This window comes from Strix aluco, chromosome 17 (genome assembly GCF_031877795.1).
Source record: "Strix aluco isolate bStrAlu1 chromosome 17, bStrAlu1.hap1, whole genome shotgun sequence".
Classification (NCBI taxonomy): domain Eukaryota; kingdom Metazoa; phylum Chordata; class Aves; order Strigiformes; family Strigidae; genus Strix; species Strix aluco.
In genome coordinates, this window is record NC_133947.1 from 14,802,403 (window position 1) to 14,823,058 (window position 20,656).

Consider the following 20,656-nt stretch of genomic DNA (forward strand, 5'->3'; position numbering starts at 1 on the left):
CCCCTTGGGGATAAAGAAGAAAGAGAGGAGGGAAGAAGGTGGCATTTCACAAAGCATTGATATGTTCTTAATTTTAATAAAATAAAATAAAAAAAGGTAAGCAGCACCTTAGCTGCTAAGGCGACAGGCGCTTAAGAAGCACTGTTTAAATACATAAAACATATTTGCTGAAGGCATTTGTCGTTGGAAGTTTAAACATTAAACATGCCTGCTTCGTCTGATACCGTAATAAAGCAAGGATGTTCAAAGAGCCATTAGTGGTGCTCTGACTACAGCTTTACATCTTCACTATATGTACCAAGGAAGCAGCATTATGTCAGCAATGCCTCAGTGAGTTTTGCCCCCAGAAGGGAAAGTAAGTGAATTCTGGGAGAGATTTCCACGAGGGCTTGGGCTTTTTTTGTAGTGCGTTTCCCCTTTCACATTGATGGACATGGATGTTTTGGTATTGTTTGCATGTAAAGTGCTGGGGCAGGTCCACAGGAGGCAGCAGCTCTGACATTGTCTCCGTATCCCCAGGCTTGATAAAAGCTGGCTCGGGGCCTGATGAGACAAATAAACAGGTTTGTGTATTTAGTTTTTTAAATTACAGGATAAGGAGGAACACAGATACTCAATCCATTAAGAAATAACTAGGTGGGTGATTCACTACCATTTGTGTAAATGGCACTAACTCTGGTCTGCCTGCACAATTTATTAATACTTCACGGGAGGAAAAAAAATTATTTTAATCTCATAATGGATGATGAGCTGTGAAATTGCTTCTGCAGCAGCTGGGCACCCTGGGGGAGGTGCTAGATTGCACCACATTATGCAAGCTCTCCCCACATCTCTGCCTTCCTCCTGCTAATCAGACACGTCAAAACTGGGTGATGGGGAGGGGGGGTGCCATTGCTTCAGTTGCGTTTTATTACTTTTTAAAAAAAATATATGTAGTTTTCTCATCGATTTGCTTTGGGGTCCCCAGTCTGACTTTGGAAGTGTGGGGGCTCAAATCTGAGTGCGTTTGTGATCAGTGATGCTTTGGGCTTGATCCCTGCCACTGCTGGCCACGCTGGCCTGGCTTACAACATTAAATAACTAGAAATTTAGCAAATGTACTGGGGCTGGCCCAGTTTGTGATTTCACCTGGATGATACCCTCGCTTTGTAGGTAAGAGTACCAAGAGCTGTTGCTGTTGAACAGCCCCCTTGCTCTGCCTTCGTAGGTTTGGACTGGGACCATGAGCAGTACTGACACTCCAAGCACTGTGACGTTTGTGTACCGAAAGGACAGCTTGGGGTTGGGTACTTCGCTTGGATGTGGGAAGACCACGCGTGTGTACAGTGATGAGAGCAAACCAGGCGGTGTAGGGTCTCTTAGGAAAAGAATTGCAGATTGCCCCCTTAGCTCCAGCAAGGGATTTGCAGTGTTTGCTTCCGCAGGCGTGCTGGTGGTGTACCCTCAGTTACACGTGCGTGTCCCTCATGCCTTGCAAACACCAGTCCTGGTGTGCGAGGACCACACAGGGCTTCATTTGAAAATTTGTCTTTGCTGATGAAAGAAAAAACAAAAAGATCAAGGCATAGCTGGGACAAAAAAAAAAAAAAAAAAAAAAAAAAAGACTTGATTCAAGATGGGCTGTGTTGCTGTTATGGCTTTGCTGGAGGATCTTGCTGCAGACCTCTAGGTAAAACAGTGTTTGCCCCAATACCTGTGGCACAGAGTATGGCTCTGCTGGCCCTGTGCAGTGGGCGAGGACATATCCTTTGAGATAAAACTGAAAAACTTGCTGCAAAGCATCCATTCAAAGTGTGGCACAAAGGCTTTTTTTAAGCCCTTAACCCCACACCTTCAGTTCTGAGCATAAGGGAAATACTCTCTAAGATGAAAACTGAAAGGGGACAAGGATGGTACAGACTATAGTTTCCTTCCTGCTCTGGGTCCTTCTGGCTCAACTGAAGCCAGGTTGAATTAATTTCTTAGAGTGCTTTTTACTAATTCTTCCTTGCATGCACTCCATTACTGTTTTCAGGCTGCCTTATCTCTTGACCTGCTTACAGTGCATTATACATCATTATATAATGTACCCTTGGCTCAACAGAAAATACCAAATCCGTACAGTTCAACAATGAATTTCTGTGAAGTGCACTGATCTTATTATGCAAGTTCAGTATGCCATGAGACAAAAAAGGCAATTATGTAAAATCTGTACTCCTCAAATAATTCCCAGAAATGCATGATATTCTTCAGTAGAATATTATCATATTCCTTGTATTTGCTTCCAGGCAAGACAGTAGGAAAGAAAAGAAAAGGGTTTGTCTTTTTCTGGCCAGTTGGTTCAATTTTAGATCCCCATTGGCTCCTATCCCATTGGATGTACAGTCCCTTCAATACATTTTAAAAACAGGCAAAAATCATTATAAACAATTTTAAGGAGGCTGATTGTGAGACAGATGACAGAGGCTGCATTTTGCCGATGTGGAGCGGAGCTTGCATATCTCCTAGCTTTCCCTGGAGCACTGCCACGCTTGCTTTGAAAGACTAGGGAAGAATAGCCACAAAAGCACACAGCAAAATGAAACAGTTCTCTTGTCAGGTGGGTGGGTAACTAAAACATAGGTGAAGCTAGATACCGCTACGGGTGATCCAGGAACAACTACGCATCAGACATGCCTCACATGGCCCTGCTTATGAAGATACAACAAAGGGTTTTCAGGAGCTTTGATTATTGCTGACGTTTGCATAAACTAATATTGAATGCTTCTGAAAACGCTGTCAGCAGACTGAGCCTTAATATCCCATCTGCTTATTTGGAAGTTGAAGGGCTTTGTTACAGGGACATGGTGTTGCCATGCAGAGTTCAGCCTCCAGAGCTGGAGATGGGGTGTCCAGATGTAGCACCTCCATGTGTGCCAGTAAATACCCCAGCATGGATCAGGACAGCATGGGGCAGAGGAAGGTGATGACTGGACATGCTTTGTCTCATGAAAATGGCATTTCAGAGAAGTAACGACGGCAAATCTGCAAAGCTTGGGTCTTGTTTTGTAAGGAACCTGAGGAACTCCCTGCCGCTAGATGTTGATGTCAAGAGCTTAACAGAGATGCAAGGAGAGGGAAGGACGATAAAACCGGATGAGGCAGATGAAAGGGAGGGATGAATTGTTCTGTTCTCTGAGGAGCTTCCATAATTGTTCATTAGAGATTTTTATATCTCCCCCAAAATGCTGGCTAGTATTGGCCAACTCTTAGGTCAGCACATTGGCAAACTGCTGGTCCGATTGCTTAAGTGAGTCTTGAGTTCTTGGGAGGACGTGGGTTTTCATTCCTCCCTGCAAGTGGTTTTGAGAGCTTTTCTCCCCAGGATGTACTTGGTGGGGTGAGAAGGTGGATCTGGAGGGACAGTTGTCCCAGCAGGTTCAAGCACCGCTCTCTTTTGGGACATGCTGTGGCTCTGACAGGGTCCGCCCCTGCGCTCTCCTACAAGGCAATTGCTGCCTTGCAATGAAAGGAGGAAAGGCTGAGATATCTGAGGTGAATTACATTTTTCTTCCTCTTTATTCCTGGGGGTAACTACTTCCAAAACTCATTTTTGTCTGTGTCGCTGGGGAATTAGAGGTCTGTCTCTCTCTCTTTCCTCAGAAGGATAAACACAGCATTACTAATCCTTTATATACCACTGCATGCTGCACTGCTGCTTCCATGTATGTATATCTGCCTTTATGGTGACTGTAACCTTTTCTTGAACCAGAGATTTTCCTGAACAAGAGGCCTTTGGGATCTGTGTGGGCTTTCCTGGATACATTTTTAATAAACACAATAATTTGACTGCAAGCCCATTACCTATCCCCTGTTTGTTCTATGGGATAGACATTTCCATGCCTGCAAAAAACACTAACTCATAGGGCAATCAAAGGAAGAATGACAACCAGGACAAAATTAGTATGTGTTGTGATAAACCAGTCCATCTTCAGCATCATGCTTTATACATTGCCTGTAAATAATGGCCTCAAAAAGATATTAAATCTTTAGAAAAAATCAAGCTTAATTGTAACTATATTTTTGTTTTCCATTTTGGTTTATGTACAGTATATGACTTTTGCAGAGACATTTTTATTCCAGGAAAATGACAGGCCAACAAGAAGCCATAATTGCACTGATTTTTAGAAGTGCCTGCATTACTACAGATCTGATGTACTGCAAGACATGAATCAGAAAAATTCTATTAAAAAATCTCTTGAATGGCTGACACAGGAGTATTATCCACGATGATTAATTTGACTTGGTCATTATGAACACAGACAAGTCTGACAAAATTGCATTTCATTCCCCACTGAATTCATAAAATCACTATACACATAATAAGAAGTTATAGTTCTCTGCTATCCACTATTCTTGACAGGATTCCAGTTCTGGATAAGATACTGATTAAAAAAAAAAAAAAAAAAAAGTGGAGGGAGAAAGGGAGTTGGGAGCCTTTTTAAAAGCTTACAATAGGGCTGATTTCTTTTGCTATAAATTGTTCATAGAACTCCATTATTTTTAGCTTTTTTTGGTGAAATGGTGATGCAGGTCAACTGCAGTTTGGACAATATAAAAACTGACTGTAAGCTTTTATTTACATTGAAGGGGATGCAGCAGAATCACACACACACGTTTCACATCCTGAATCCCAAGAAGCCCTGTTGGGCTGTACCCGAGGGCACGGGGCAGGGGCCATCACCTCTGTTGCCTCTCTTCAGCCACAGCCACAAGCAAGTCCTTACCCAGATTGAATCTCAGGGATTGTCCATCATACAAATGATTATTAATACTTGATACCCTGTTCTTCATTTCCCACCCACATAAACAAGTTACCAATGGACAGGTTGAGGCCAGAGGGTCCCAAGAATGTTGTTTCTGGCTTCAGTAGCATGTAAAATAACCAAAAAAACCCCTCTTCTCTGGTGAGTAGCAGAATTGGGTGCATGCCTTCCAAGACTTTATCTTTCTTAGTGAACTGAGATTTTCTGTTCCCTCTGAATATTGCCGGCTGGTTCCCTTCATCGTCCTCATCCTGCTGAGCACCACGGCACCACATCGAAGCCATCCCTTTGCCGCTGTAGCAACTGGCCAAGGAGATCAAAGATTATTAGGGCAAGCAAGAATGTTTAGGACCCTGGTATCTCCTTTCCATGCATATTTGGTTTTATGAAACATGTAGAAAAGAGACTTTTTTGCGCCATCAAATTTGGTTGAAACCATCTGGCAGGCTTAGCTTTTGGAAGACCCATGACTCTGTGACTGCATGGGATTTCTGTCTATAGGAGGTGGGACAAAGTTGACTCACACAAAGTTAAAAGGCAAAGATGCAGCTCCATTCAAAGGCGAAGCCATCCCGTTGTGCTGTGGGTGAGGTGGAGGCTGGCTTTCTGCTGCCTGTTGTCGTAGCATGTGGAGTCTGCATCAGAGCAGTGCCTGCACGATCGGAGGGAATGGTGACAAATAGGGAAGGTGGAGGTGTTGCTCTTTGGGTGAACCAATATTTGTTTGGGATTTAAAAACCCACTACGAGGGAAGAGGAGCACAGAGGTAGGTAGAGCCCAGCTTTCCCACAGGTTGCCTGCTGCTCTGCTGTGCTCCCAACCTCCCCGGTGTGACTGCCTGTTACTGAGTATTGTGCAGACACTTCCAATGCACATTTATGTTCATGCAAGAACTCATTTTTCCCTTTTCAACCGCACTCCCATAGTCAAAAACCTGAGCATGTGAAAATTAATGTAGAAGGGGCTGGGAACACTTCAAAGACAATTTGTAGATTGTATGTGACTGCATGTTAATAAATACTTCTTTACAGTATTTATCCAACTCTACCCAAGTAATTCATTGGCCCTGCTATTCACACACTGGATCTCCGTGTGCGAAGATGAGGCAAATCAATTTCCATTCCTAAGACCCAGAGCTGCTGATGCGGAAAATCAGCGCTACTTCACTTCTTGGCACGGGGCTTTGGGAATCACAGGTGCGAGCGCAGCCCTCCGGCATCCCCCACTGGAGAAGTGGTGCCGAAGGGGTCCGCACCCCTGCCCACAGCCCCCCAGGTCACCCCGCAGAGAGCACTGGGCCATTTCCCTTGCTGGCTCCCAAACATTTCTCCGGAGTTTGCAACGTCCAGATGACTTGCACCTTCTACTACCTGAACTAACGTTTCTCCCCTGTAGCTTCAGTGCTTTGTGCCGAGCAGAAAACCTCAGTGCTTCATGTGCCAGAGAAACATATCAAAATCCTCTTGCAAATATGATTGTGCCAGTGCTGAGTAGTGTGTGTGGTGGGAGAGCAGTTTGGAGGCTTTTAAGGAAACGTGAGGTAGCTTGCCTTTATTAAGCTTCAATTTTCACTTTTCCATTGTGTTTGGGCTCTTTTCCTCTTTATATGGCCCAAGATCTTCTCTCAGTCTAGCGTGCCCTGCAGTTTGTGTGAACACTGGCACATGGTGAATGCTTTTATATGTAAGAGAAATAGTGAAAGTCACCGTATGACAAAGCGATATGCTTATCTGGCTTCTGACCCGATCTGATGCATCATCCAGCTTTGGTACAGTTGAGATACCCCACAAACCACTTGGTTGTTTTTCTGCAACCTGTTCTGCAAGCTGTGCTGGTAGAGCTTTCGGTGCTGGTGAGAGAGAAATCCCTCCCTGGAGACACAGCCCTTGGGCCCCTGGTCATGCTGCCATCCCCGTGTCCAGCTGGGCTCGGGTGGGAGGTGGGGGATTGCCATTGCTGCTCGTGGGACAGCGTGGGCACCCCATAACCTCCGTGTCCTCCCCTGCTCTTTATACACACCAGGAGCTCAAGGTGTAGCCCTTGGTCACACCTCTCAGCCTCACGAGTAGCAATGTTTTCCTCACCTTGCAGACTTGCCAGACTGGTTTTGGTCTGCTTAGACCCATCTAATCTCTGAAGTGTCTAGAGGGTCACATTCCTGTAGCAGTAAGCTCCTGCATTATCTGCAGGAAAAACCTAGTTAGTAAATGGGGGATGGTACAGAGTCCATGGTGTTTTGTGTCATCTGGATGATTAGGATGGGATGGATCATGCCAGCCTACATATTTCCTTGTACCTTACCAAGAATAAATGTTCTTGCTTAGGCTTGTATTTACTGTTGAATTTTATTTGACAGGGCAAATATTTACCTGCAATAATACTGCAAATCTCTATCCTCCTCACTGTGAATAATATTTCTTTGAATCAATGCTTGGCTGCAACTCTGGATCCTCACAGATAATCACACAGAACATGACTCAGTGGAGAATTGGGGTCACTGGACATTTGCTATGCTGCCAAGGAGAACGGTTTCCCAGGTCCTCGGTCAAGTCACATCCTCTATGATTAATACCAACGCGCAGTGCCGAGATGGTGCTGGCCAGCTGTGGAGTGTTTTGTAAAGGACAGCGCTTTCCTCCCTTTCCAAGAGAGGAAAGGCAGGAGAAAGCTAAAGGCTTAATTTGTAGACATGCTCAACACTTGTAGCTCCCTCCTGAGTCACCTGCACAGCGAATTCATAGTGTCTTTTAAAAGATGGCTGTGGTTTTGGCTTTGGCTGAACCACAGCTGGTCCCTCAAGAGCTGTACTGCGTTAAGACATCTGGATGTCCCTTAGTCTCAGATCCGCTGGACGTGTGGAGCCACCTGGCCACTGTGCAGGGGTGGGTGGATGGATCCAAACCAGCCTCCTCTTTGCTGTGGTTGCTGGGAATGCTCCCCTGGGCTCAGGCCCATGGTTAGGCAGGGTGGTTTTGTTACTGGGCGGCTGGTGGGAGCTTGCCAGGGCTTGGCTTTATTTGTAGTTCAAAAGGAGGTACAGCATAGGAGCAAAAGATGAAGCAGCAGCAACACTGAGTGTGGTGTTGAGTCCAATGGCAGAGGGTGTGCAGGGTCGCCATGCCCATCAGGCCATCTCACAGGGACACCCAGGACATGTTGATAACCCACAGATGTGCTCTGTGTTTGAAGCAGAGATGAGTCGCTTGCCAGTGACAGATCAGTCCCCAAAGCCACCTCCTGCCTCAGAGCCTTCTCCTCTGAGCTCTGCGTGCTTCAAGGCAGAGAAATGTCTGGACTCAGTATATGTGAGCTAGAAGAAGTGAAAATCTGGCCCAGTGCTTTGAATAGATCAAAGTGAAAGCTGGTGATCGGGTGCAAACACATCCATGGGTGTTGCAAAACAGCTGGCTGATGTGGCCTGGCTTTCTCACAGCAGACAAGAAGACTTTGTGACTGAAGTCGTCACTACCTGCCCTGCTGCCTGCCTGCTCCCCGGGCAGCTCCCTGAGCCACCACACATCCAGCCCCCATGGCTCCAGCACGGCTTGCCTGACCTTCCCCAGCGCTGCCTGGTGCAGCCCGCTGATAAGAGCAGAAGAAAAGTGGGATTGTTTCTCTCCCGCCCTGGAGCAGCAACAGAAGCATGTTCCTTTGTTGCGGGCGTTTTAGCTGCGTTACGGCAATGGTAGATACTTGCCATGAAAATGCTCGGTGCTATTTCCAGCTTGCTCTGTCTCTGGATGCTGACAGTCCAGAGTGAAAGCTCCTCACTTCTCTCCTTGACCCACAGTAGCTTTCAGATGCAGTTTAAGGGCATGTAGAGAAGATGTCCACAACTTGATGAGCTTATAGTTGAGGTGCTTATCCAGCCATATAAAAGAAGATTCAATTTTACTGTTAAAACTCAGGCTTCCCATGCCTGTGAGACAGACAGAAGGACCAGTTAGTTCCCCTGTAAAGCTCTTGTTCTCCATCCCCTCTCTTGATTCAGCTCCATGTCCATATGGGGCACCCTTTAACTACAACTCCTGCTTCCTCTGCACCCACAAATGTGCACTGCAGAACCTCCTGGGCCCTGGTTGGTACAGCTTTGCTCAGGGTGTGCACAGCACTGTTGCTTGAGCATGCATGCAAGAGGCAGGGACTCATGTTCTCCCTCTTCATCCTCAAATAGTTCTGCTCCCCCTGGTTGGCCAGGGCCATCCTGCCAGGCTCTGCTGTGTCACCCTCTGTTCTCCCTCATTCTGATGGCCTCCTGCCAGCTCCTTAACGTTTTTCCAGCCACACCACTTCCCTGTCCTCCCTCACAGCCTTCTCCTGCTGCACAAGCTGTTGTGTCCTTCCCCACTAGCCTCATGTGGGTCACCTGCAGATCCTGAGGGTTTTGGGTGCCTCCTATCCATCTCTCTCTCCCTCTCCTGAAAAGCATCAGGGGTTATGGGAAGCCTGGGAGATCTTGGCACATCGTCCCCGTGGTAGGGAGCAGTGTTGGCAGGGAGCCACACGTTGGGGTGTCTTCAAGACTCTCAGGTGCTTTAGGAGCACCTGAGGTTGTGCTGCTGGTGCCCCAGCAGCTCTGACAATGGGACTTCGCTGTGCAAGTCACCCTGTGTTCTTGCAAGGGGTTCAGCAGTTCTGATTTTCCTCTCAAATGAATGCAAATAGTGTGTTCCCAGCCTGTGAGCTAGGAGGGAGCAGCCAGTAATGTCATTACCTGTTCTGACTCCTCTTGGTCCTGGACGTGGCCTGGGTGTCTTTCTCCCCGTTACAGACCCCTTCATATTTCCCTGTGCCGAAGCTGTAGATCGAGGGAGCTGTAGCCCAGCAAGGCATGATGAAAGGGTGGCGGGGAAGATGCGTAGCATCAGCACAGCAAGATGGATGCATCTCTTCAGGACTCCGCATTACCTCCCTTCTGCCCCTCTGTCCTCTGACCCTGAACCTGCAGGTGGACAGAGACAGTCCAGGGACCCCTGTTCAAACTTGGATTTCAAGAAGGAAATACTGGTTTTAAATATGATTTTGCTGCTGTTGGAGGTTGGTTGTACCTGCTGCAATGCCATCCTGTGGCATTGCTGTGCAGGCATGGGGCACAGCCCCGGTGCTGTGCTCAGGGCAGTTTGGTCCATGCCTGGTGCCTGGTGCTGCAGCACAACCCCTATAGCTGGGGCACAGAGCTGCATGGGGGTCTGAGGGCGAGAAGGGAGTCAGAGAAGAGGCTCTGTCCCCTCCCTGAGAGTGCTTGGCTTGATCCTGTTGCTCCATCCCACTGCAGGCAGAAGCAGAGGTTTGCCACTCCAAGCAACACCCATCTGCCCTGCAGTGTGAGCCGAGAGAGGGTTTGCAAGAAGAGGCTTCTTGTTTCAGCTGATTTCAGTGTTTTAATTTGAAGGGGAATAATGTGTAATCACAACAACTGTCATCTGTTTGACAGTGGAAAATCCTAGATCTTCCGTGCTTTTTTGTGTACCGTAATGGGCAGCCTTTTAGCAGAGCGAGCTTCTCTGCGTTCGTGTTTGGGAGTCCTGGTGGGATGAATGGGTTCAGACCAGCTCACTAATCTAATTTGTAATGTATCCTTATAACATATAATTGGCTGTTTAATTTAATTCAAATTAACATAAGAATGGAAAATACAATCTGCAGCGTAGCCCACATGGTGTAGAAAGGAGTGTTGGGTGTTGCTGGCAAAGGGTTTGAGACGATGGCTTTTGTGCTTGCGGTGTGAGACCACCCTTCGTGGGGACAGAGACATCACCTTGGACGTGTCAAGAGGCACTGTGTGTGACAATAAATCACCCCCCTTTCCCACCCTTCCAAGTGTCTATCTGTCTCATCTCCCTTCCTTATCTTCCTAGCGATCTATTTAAAACATATATAGAATAAACGTGGCTTGCTTTGGAAAATTGTTCGTAGAGATAGGGTGTAAAAGCTGGCAGGCACCGAGTCTGATTATGTTGATTGGATATTGTCTAATCTGATTTTGATTGTGTACAGCTTTGATTGTAATTTTGATATGTCTGCACAATACTGTAGCTATTCGGAAAGCTTTGTGATTTAAACAGGTCTTTTTTTTTTTTTTTTTTTTTTTTTCCCTGGGCTGAATAGAACAGAGGCAGAAATGCGCAGGGGGGTGAGCAGGGCGACGGGGGCTTTCGCTCCTTACAAAACCACCTCAAAGCCCTTCGGTGAGCTGCTCTGCAGCAACACAAGGAACTTGTAGTTTTGAAGAGAGCTTTAGGAAACTTTGAGTGGGTTTTACATAATTTAGTTAAGTACAGCAAAGCCTCTTGCTTATATACCTGATACCAAAATAAACCAGTTGGAGGAACAAGTTTGCTGTGCAATGATTTATTTAAATCCTTTTCTGTAAAGCATGGAGTGAAATCCTCTTAAATAACTGGGAAAGAATTGGTGTACCTCGAAAAGCATCGCCCAAACGGAAACCTAACTACTAGACGTATTAAATGGGATCTATCTGTCTGCCGTTGTGTACATCCTCTCAGCCCCCTGCCTTCCCTGCATAATACCACTGCTAGACAGGAGCTGGCTGGAAAAATAGCTGGGCTTGAATTTCCCCCGAACAATAACTGTTGGTACAGAGCTATCTCAGCCCAGGCTCCGTCTTGGATTTCTTGCATACTCATATTTCCCCCCAGCCAGTGGGAATCTTGGGCGAATGTGAAGGGTCGGGTGGGATGTGCAGTACTTGCCCTTTTCTCAGTTTCTTTTTGCAATGGGACGAGGGAGGTGAGAGGTGGGGGTTCAGCTTAGCAGAGGATGAACCACTCTCAGCCCCAGTTTTGGGGTGAGGCAGGAGTGACCCCCTGCTCTGACACCCCGCAGGGTCTCTCCCAGGCAGTGCTGGAGCGCTCCCACTGGGAGCCCTTCCATAGATACCTCCTTGCTCCCCACTGCCCCTCCCACTGACTTCTGTATGCCTGTTAAATATGGCTTTTATTTTATTTTATTAAGGGTTTTCTCCCTGCAGTCTGGGGTAATGAAGAGTATGAATCCGAGTGTGAGCTCTGGGGCAATGGATTAATAAAGCCTACAGTGCTTAACTGGTTTTGCACACATCTGGGTTTTTGCTCTTAAATCAAGTATTAAGTCAAAATCCAACCATGAAACTAGGTGATCTGGGAAATTTAGCTAAAAATCCGTGTGTATAACACTATGGCTAATCAGAATTTCATATGCTATAATAATATGTGAAACAGTAGACATTTAGAATAAGTCTCCTTTGCCAGAGACTCATTATAATACTCATTGATAATTAATAATTTTGGGTAGATTCACATTTACATTATGAAGCAGATATGTTTTTGTCTGAAGTAAAGATGATTGCACAGATGCAATAACATTATTCTTTCCCCATATAAATTCAAATGCTTAGAAGTAAACAAGGCACTGGAAAACATGGGAAGCACAGGGAGTACCAACATCTCTGCGTGTTCATGGTCACCTCAAGGGAGCACTGGTAGGGAGGTGAGGGAACACTTGTCCAAATTAAATTTGGATGAGGATGTAAGGAAGGACAAATCTCCATGTGTGGTGGAGTCATGCAGGCTATCTTTAAAGGATTTTTTAAAAAGTGATGGCTGTGTTTCCAAATCTCCCTCCTGGTTGTAGCTTCTGTGCTGGAGTTTGTGAGGAATCAATGGGAATTTTGTTCCCAACTACTATTTATTTCTGTGGAGCTCATTCTCATAAAAACTCTTAAAAATACAAACTAGATACTGTAAGAGCTGAGCTGGGTGCCCAGAGAGGGACTTTGACTTAAAAAAGCAGCAGCTGGTTGGGAAACGGCCGTGCTCTTTCATGGTTATGGGCTCTGCGAGCATAGCTTGCCTGGCTGCAATCCGGGCGTGGAGGTTTCTGCTGAGGCTTTGGTGAGCTCAAGATGTGCTGGAGGGATGCAGAGGGAGAGGGGAGCAGTCAGGGTGCCTCAGGTGGGCCTGAGCTGTGTGAGGACCTGTGGTGTCCCTGACACACTCGCTACTGGCTCCTAGCTAGTTACAACCTGCTGGTGTCCACGACTAGAAATATCTTTTTTGTTAAAACAAAACTGTTTTCACTGGAATGTGCTTTTGTATTTCTTACACAAATAATCGCTTTTCTTTGTTGAAGCAACAAGGCAGTGACCCATTGCAAAATATCTTTTTCATGTTTTAGACGTATAGCAGTCAGAATGAGAATAATGAAGACTATGAGATCCCTCCCATAACACCTCCTAATCTCCCCGACCCTTCCCTCCTGCACTTGGTGGACCATGAAACTGGATATCACTCCCTGTGCCACAGCCTCCCTCCGAACAGCCTGATACCAGCGTACCCCTACCAGAACATGGACCTGCCGGCCATCATGGTCTCCAACATGTTGAGTCAGGACGGGCATCTTCTCTCCAGCCAGCTACCCACGGTCAGTGACTTTCTCCTCTTACTGTCTTTCGTTAAAGCTGCTCTGTATTTCAAGTTATGAGTCAATTCAATGTAGAAGGATGTTAACGATGAGATGTTTGCACTGGGGGTTGGGAAGAGCTGGTGACCCGGCCCAGCCTTGCTGCACTGCTGCTCAAGGTCGGGGTGTGGTGACAGACCCTGCAGTCACCTGTGCGGCCACGCTCGTGGTGGCAATTTGATGTTTCCAGTTTGGTCTCTTCCTGAGCCTTATCAACCACTCAAGAGCAGAGGGGAAGGTTATTTTCCTCCATGTATGTAACATCCTCACTGAACCAAGCAAAGTGCATGTGCTCCATCCCCCATGTGACCAGCCAAAGCCCCTAGTTCATAGCCCCTGCGTCCTTTCTCCGGCTGGGAAAAGCCCCCAGCCCATTACCCCTGTGTCCTGCTGCCAGGGAGGCCCCAGCAGCATCAGCAGGAGGAGCACGGATGCTCCATGAAGGGAAAGCTGTCCTATTGATTTCAAGGGGAACACGATCCCTCCTTGCATTTGCAAACTCAAATTGCCTCTTGGCTCACGCCATGGCAAGGGGATACCTTGCGAAGTTTCAAATGACTCTTCTGTAGGAATAAATAAGGCAGGGATAATGAAGTAAAGTGCAGCTCTGGGAAGAAACTTCAGGGCTAATTAGACTTTGTGACGCTTCTGTATCAGCAGCACCAAGGAAAGGTTGTGACTTGATTTTGACAGTGGTATTGAATTAATATTGTTGCTGTTTAATAATATTTTCCTCTTTAGCAGATTTAGCCCTGTGGTTAGTTTTCTACATTGTTTCTCTCTAAGATCGTTGATTTTCATGGGTGCCGTTGAATGACATAAATACCCGAGTTAAATTTACTCAAAGCCTGCGAGTCTGCCACTGCACGAGCTGGAGAACGTTTGGTGTTGATTGCTTGAATAGATAACGGTCTGAAAGGTAGTGATATTTAAATATTTAAATGGGATATTATCTCTTAGTCTAGGAAAATCCCAAGGCTTTCTGAAGTCTTGATGTGTCTCCAAGTTTCATTGTTAGTGTGTTTGAGAAAAATATCATGTTCTGCCCATCAATATTGAACACAGGCATATTTCTATGGAATTAAATATTACTTAGGCCTCTGTGTTAGCTTTTGGGTTCTTAGGTGATTAAAACATTCATTTCTGAGACAAAAAGAGTCAATTTCAGATGAAATATTCTTCCCTGGTTTAATTTAAAGCACAGCCCCTTTGCCTGACCCCTATTTTCATAACACGATAATTTTATCCTGTGTTGATTGTCTCATTTTTGAGAGGTAGTATTGCACTTATAAATCACTTTCTAAAATACCTAAAGAAACAAGAATAGTGGGATTTATTAAGCAGCTTCTGAACGTCTGAAATAATTTATTTTGGAGTAGTCCTTGGGAAATGTTCTCTTTCTTACTTTATGGTACTGTTTTACAAATGCAGCATCGTGACAATAAATCAGGACTGAGCCAGAGAAGATAAGAAGGGGGCTTAGTGGGCTGTAAACGTAGAATAGAGAGATTAAGATTTGTTTGCCCCTTACCACGAAAATAAAAAATCCAGTGAACCCTGAATTTTCCAGCCGATAGTGAATTGAAACTGTTTAGTTTTGAGCAGAAACCCTTGGCGCTGTAATACATCTTCAGAGGTCCCAGCAGCAAAGGGAGTAGATCAGGGAATGAACTGTGTTGCAATTTTAGGTCAAAATTAAATCCTGCCTTACCCTCCCATCAAACCCTTTTTTTCATGCTATCAGACTTCTCCCACCAAAAGGTAACACACCTTCTAGCACCCTTTTTTTTGGATGCCGGAATCGAGTCTCCCCTTACTCCAGCAGCAGCCCACGACGGCAGCGTTCATTCCATAGCACCCATCTAACTCCTGCTAGTGATAACGGGAGCAGCACGTGCACATGAGAACACAACAAAATCCCGCAGACAGAGCGGATTTTTGAACTCGTGTGGTTAATAGCTCCTGTCCACGTGCCCATCAAGCCGTGGCCCAGGCAGTGGTGGCCCCGTGAAGCCAGCCGTGCTTTGGGCATGGCTGCAGGATGGTGCAGGGCACCTGACGTGCTACAGCCCTGCCCCAAAGTCAGCCACCGGCGGGTGGGTGTTTGCAGCAGGAAGTCTCCAGGTCAAGAAAAGGGCTTGTTTGCTAACACTTCCAAAAAGAGAGGATTTATTGCCGCACGGGTAGTGATGGGGAGCCAGTCTGGGAGCAAGCCTCGCCCGAGCGCTGTGAGGAGGCGTGTGGAGGTTTTGTCTTTGTTCCCGGACCGACGTCGCTCATGCAAATGCTGGAGCTGGAGCCTCTCTCCTTGCTGCTGCTCTTTGCTGTAGTTCGTACTGGTTTTTGCATACACAGCTATTTCCTGCCTTGGCTGCCATGTCTTTTGGTTTGAATATAGTGACAAATGACAAGCAATACAAGGTAAAATGTTTAGACATTGGTCAGAAAAAAGTAGCTCGAGCCTTGGGATTTTTTTAAGGCATCCTCATGAAAAAATCTCAAGCTGTGAGCAATGGGAATTGGTATTTTCCTCTACAGCTCAGAAGAAAGAAAATACAGGTGCATGTTGCTGTCCCCTTTGGTGTGTCTCTTGTCCTGGCATGTCCCAACATTATCTTTAGATTGAATTAAGCCTCCCGGTGTCTCTGCAAGGGAGGAGGCTGCTGCTTCTGTAGTGCAGGTGAATACCAAGTCAGAGTGAGTTTAAATCAGCGCAAAAATTCCCATAGCAGGATGAGAGCAGGAGAGTGAAGGTGGATTTGCTGCATGCCAGACGCTGCTTCTGGCTCCAGCCCACACATGGGGTGTCAGGAGCTGGAGCCCCTCATTCGAGCAAAGCAGCTGTACCCTGATGGGGGAGAACCAAAGCCACCATCACCTCTGCGTGTCCTTATCCCCTCAGCATCGTCACCCAGAGCACTCTCCACGCTACCGGCCACTGTACACTTCGCTCTGCCCCATGGACTAGCTGTACATTTACACAACATGGTTCTTCACTGCTGTTTCTGTCACTTTATTTCCTTTTTTTTTTTCTCCATCAGTTTTTGGAAGTTAAGGGAGTTTTCAAACACTGAAGGTGGGGTGTAGGGAGCTGGAGAGGAGAGAAGCAGGGATGGAGGCACAAGAGTAGGCAAAGAGATGCAGAAGATGCGACGTTAAGAGTACCCATGGAGGGGGTGCAGGGAGGCTGGGGAGGAGTCAGCCTGGCTCATTTGGGGAAGGCATGTTATTTTTTGTGTTGGTGACAAGAAACAAAAAGAAAATCCTTAATGCAGCATACTTTTTTTTTCTACTGTCCTCTCTTTTGCTATGGGAAAAGAAGAGGGAAAGAGGAAGAATGGCAGGAGGGAAAGAAAATAGGAGAGATGGGATTGTCATTGAGAAGTGGAAATATTTAGGAAAAAATAATCAAAGATGAAAAAATATGTTTTCCTTGGAAAGAGAATGACTTTACCCACTGTGAACATCCCAGCAGTGTTACCATATAGACAAGCCACTGCTGAGCCCGCCGGGGATCTGCAGGGAGCCTCGCGGGGCTGGGACCACACTGGGACTGGGACCTGGGGGCCGTGGGGGAGAGCATGAGAGGGGAAAGAGAAACACCGTGAGTCGTCGGCAATTGCTGGCAAGGTGGGGTGCCTGCTGGGTTAAGGAGCTGCTGTGAATAAATGAGATTTCAGAAGGGATTTGGCAGAACATATTTGACAGAAACAAAGGGCGATCAAGGTCAGAGCCCAAGAATCTCCAATGCAGTGCAAACAGATTTCCATAAATATTAGATAGCGGCTGAGCAGGCTGGGGGTATCTCTGCTTATCGGATGGACAGTGCCTGGTACGTGGGTGCTCTGTTGGGATGGGGGGAGCTGGGAGCCCCTGGTTGGGGGTACAGCACTGTCCAGAGTCCCCCACCACCGCTCGGAAACCCTGAAACTTTGTGCTCCTCCAAGCCCTGTCAAAGAATGTTGCCATGCTGGGGCATGCTGAAAAATCAGCCTGCTTTCCCCTGGCACATCTTGTGGGGCTGCAGCTGCCCTGCTCCTTTCCTGCTCTGCTGTGGTCAGGTGAAAATAGGCCAGAGCAATGTATTTTTGCTTGGGGGAAGCATCATTTTGGACATGTGGCAGCTGTTATGAGCAAACATTGGCTTTGTAGCAGGCATAGAGAGTTTGATTGGAGAGACTGGCAACTATCCCCGTGTCTGCATCTTCTGGTGCTTCTCACAATGAGACATCTTTGTGACTATTTTAAAGGCACTAACATTTCCTTGAGCCCAGTGGGATAACTTTTTTCTGCTCACAGCAAGCCAGTGCAAGTGAAAAAAGGCTGCAGCCACAGCCTGGAAGTTCTTTATTTCAGTTTGTTGAGTGGAAGCAGATTATTTGAAAAATATAAAAAATCTTCAGTGGTGAAAAGCACATTCATGGTGTAAAAATGTCAGTTTTCCAGTTACCTGTGGAACTTGTTTATGTAGAGGGGAGAGAGTAACGGGTAAATGGAAGTGAACTGTAGGATCAAGGATGAGTGAAACCCTAAAATTCCTGGAGTTAGTCAGTTGACTTTGCAACCGCAACAGCTGTTCCCAACACTATGGGACTTTGCTGTGGAACAGAGAGGAAAACAGTAAAACAGCTCAGCAGTAACCCACCTGCCTGTCTCCCACGTGAGAAAGCGAAAGGAAAAGTAGCCCCTTCCCAGAGCTTGGGTGAGCGTGCCTGGGCTGTGGGGATGGCAAAGGGCTCTAAGGAGAAGCATCCTCTCTGGTGCCCACCGGAAGACCTCGAGCAAGGACGTCCTGCAGGCAGGTTGCAAGACCAGCCCTCTGGCCAGCTCTCTTGGCTCCGCAGGTCTCTTGCCAGCGCCCATCCTTCCCGAGACCGCTGCTCCTCGTCAAACACGGCAGCGTTTCTTATTTACAGCCTGAGCCAGAGTCGGTGGGAATCGCGGCCCTAGGAAGGCAGTCAAGGTGCTCGGTGGTAGGCAACAGATTTGGACGTGGCTGTACAGAGCTGGCGAGCACTGAAAGTTTTCCAATAGAGGATATAAGAAAGAAATCAATAAGATGTTGACACAAAAGTCGAGTAAGATGAGCGTCTTTTATCTAAGTCATTGGAAATACATCATCCCAGTAGGTAGTGCAGCTTCTATGGTGTTGGTAAATACTTCCAATACATAAATATTTCAATAGTTTTGAATCACTTGCCTGTTAAAATAAGTTATTAAAATAATCTATATCCAAATGTAACGTACGTGCAGCAGTGCCCTTTAGAGCAAGTTCATGCTCATCAGAAGACCTTAATAAATAAGCAAAACAAACAAGAGCAGCAGTCGGGCAGTGCTCAGCCAGCGCTGTCAAACCACAGGCTGGCAGTGTGTCACCAGCAGCAACAACTTCGCAGAGTCCCCCGTGTTCCAATCCTGGCTAAGTTTGCACTGCCAGTGTTGTGTTGTGTGCTTTAGTTTTGACTAATTTGGCTTTCTGCTTATTAATGGTTTGATATTTAAAAACTAAACTCCCAAACATGAGCCCTTGGTGGAAAATAGTAATAATACAACCATACATGAAGGGTTCTTTGTATTAAACAGAGCCCTGTTTGCAATTCCCTGGTAGTGTTTTTCTCAGAGGCAATAAATGAAAGAAATATGTCTTTTTAAATTTTATAAAACTCAGAAAAATGGTTTTAAACAGCTTTTCTTCACCTCCTATAATTATTTATTTTCAAACAGTCCTTCAGGGTAATGTTCCGTTTTCTTATTTCACACTCCTTTTTCTCATAAATGAACCATCACTTCAATAAATCATTATGAAAACAGAGACTAACACAAACCCTGAAAGGTTGAAAGATTTATGTAACACATTTATGTTTTCCATTTTCTCATTCTGGTACTCCACTGCTAAAGCTAAGCTAATAAAAGCTGCTATTAATATTTCTTGTTGCCTAGCAACCGCAGAGAGGGAGTAATAGCTTTAGCTAGAAAAATAGATGACCGATAAGGAAAAATTCAATTCTTTTATTATCTCAAGGGAAAATGGGCTTTTACTGGAACATTATGATGTACGAGTGTGAAGTTGAATACAAAGGATATTTTTTCAGTTGTTTTTCTATTTTTAATGAACGTTATTTTACCTTCACAAACTCGTTTAAGGCATTTGCCCCACCTACTTGCGAGCTTAATTTAGCAACACCCACACATGCTTCTGGCATTAAGTATCTGTTGGCATTTTGATTTGAAAGCCCCCTTCCCTCCGCGCCTCCCCCCGAGCTTTATCGCTTGGTCATAAAATTTCACTCCAGGTCGGAACCTGGGAGACGAGATTCCCAATCAAAGAGTAAATTGTTCTTGCATGTATTTAAAAACGTGCTTTCTCAGAAGAAGGGGCGCATATGGATAGTTACTTTCTGAAGTTTTAGCCTTAGTTGTGGCTGAGCTCTCTGTGCTCGGGGAGAGCAGGAATGCTGATGCTCCTGCCTGTGCTCCTGGAGCAACTGCTGACGCTGGAGATGGAGGTGCAGAGCTGGTGCCTGCAGGCAGAAGTGCGGGTCCCTGTGGGAATACAGGTCCTCTTCTGTGGAAGAGGTCCTCCCTGAGCTTCCCAGTCACCCTGAACACCAGTACGAGCTCCCTGCAGAGCAGCAGCCCCTCTTTTCATATAGCTGATGCAGATGCTGGGATAGCATGGGAGAGCATCAGGGTGATGGGAGTCACCTCAGGTGCCACCTCTGTGAGTGCTTAGACAGTGGGAGAGCTTACAAGGACTGGGCTGTGCGTGAGAAAGAGGGAACCTGAGGGACCACGCTCCTACCAGCATGCTTGTGTGGTTGGTCCTTGGGTTCACCCATGGGTGTCCTGTTTCTGAGATATAAGAAAATAAGGTGTCACGATACACTTCTCACACAAGTGAACTCTGTTGTTCCCAGCAGATGTGGGTTTTGCTCAATAATGCAAGATACTCCCCAAACAAGGGAAAGGAAGAAGGCAAGGTGTCACCTTGGCCTGCCAGGTCTGGGAGAGAGTGACCTTCACCTGCCAGGGTGGGGATCTTGCATGGGAACCTGCCTTTTTTCCTGAAAACTCAGAGCTGCCTCCCTGCAGAACTGCTCCTCAACAGCTTGGCTGGGCACAAGGGGGAGCTGCCAGGCGTCTGGTGACCCCCAGCAAGGTGACACCCCAGCCTTCACCCAGAGTATCTTCTCCAGAGGCAGACGCAGTCTCAGCTCCCCTTTCACATTGGTTCATCCCCTGTGGCTCTGGTCAGCCCCCAACAGAGCAACAGCACTTAACAAATTAATTTACTTTGCAAAAGCCAAATTGCTTTTTCCAGTGGTTTAAAATCCTATTTTTGTCTCGTGCTGTGAAGTCCCTCTACTTCAGCATGCCTCCTGCCTGTGTCTGGCCAGCGCTGTGCATGGAGC

The 20,656-nt window shown here is 46.5% G+C and overlaps 1 protein-coding gene across 3 annotated transcripts in view; it reads left to right on the forward strand.

The window, feature by feature from the left end:
• The window catches only part of TOX2 (TOX high mobility group box family member 2), a 154,463-nt gene that overhangs the window by 76,892 nt on the left and 56,915 nt on the right, over positions 1–20,656 (forward strand). For all 3 annotated transcript variants that reach the window (XM_074843361.1, XM_074843363.1, XM_074843362.1), the window contains exon 3: positions 12,960–13,205. In XM_074843361.1, the coding sequence (XP_074699462.1) occupies positions 12,960–13,205 (246 nt within the window). The remainder of the gene's footprint in view (positions 1–12,959; positions 13,206–20,656) is intronic.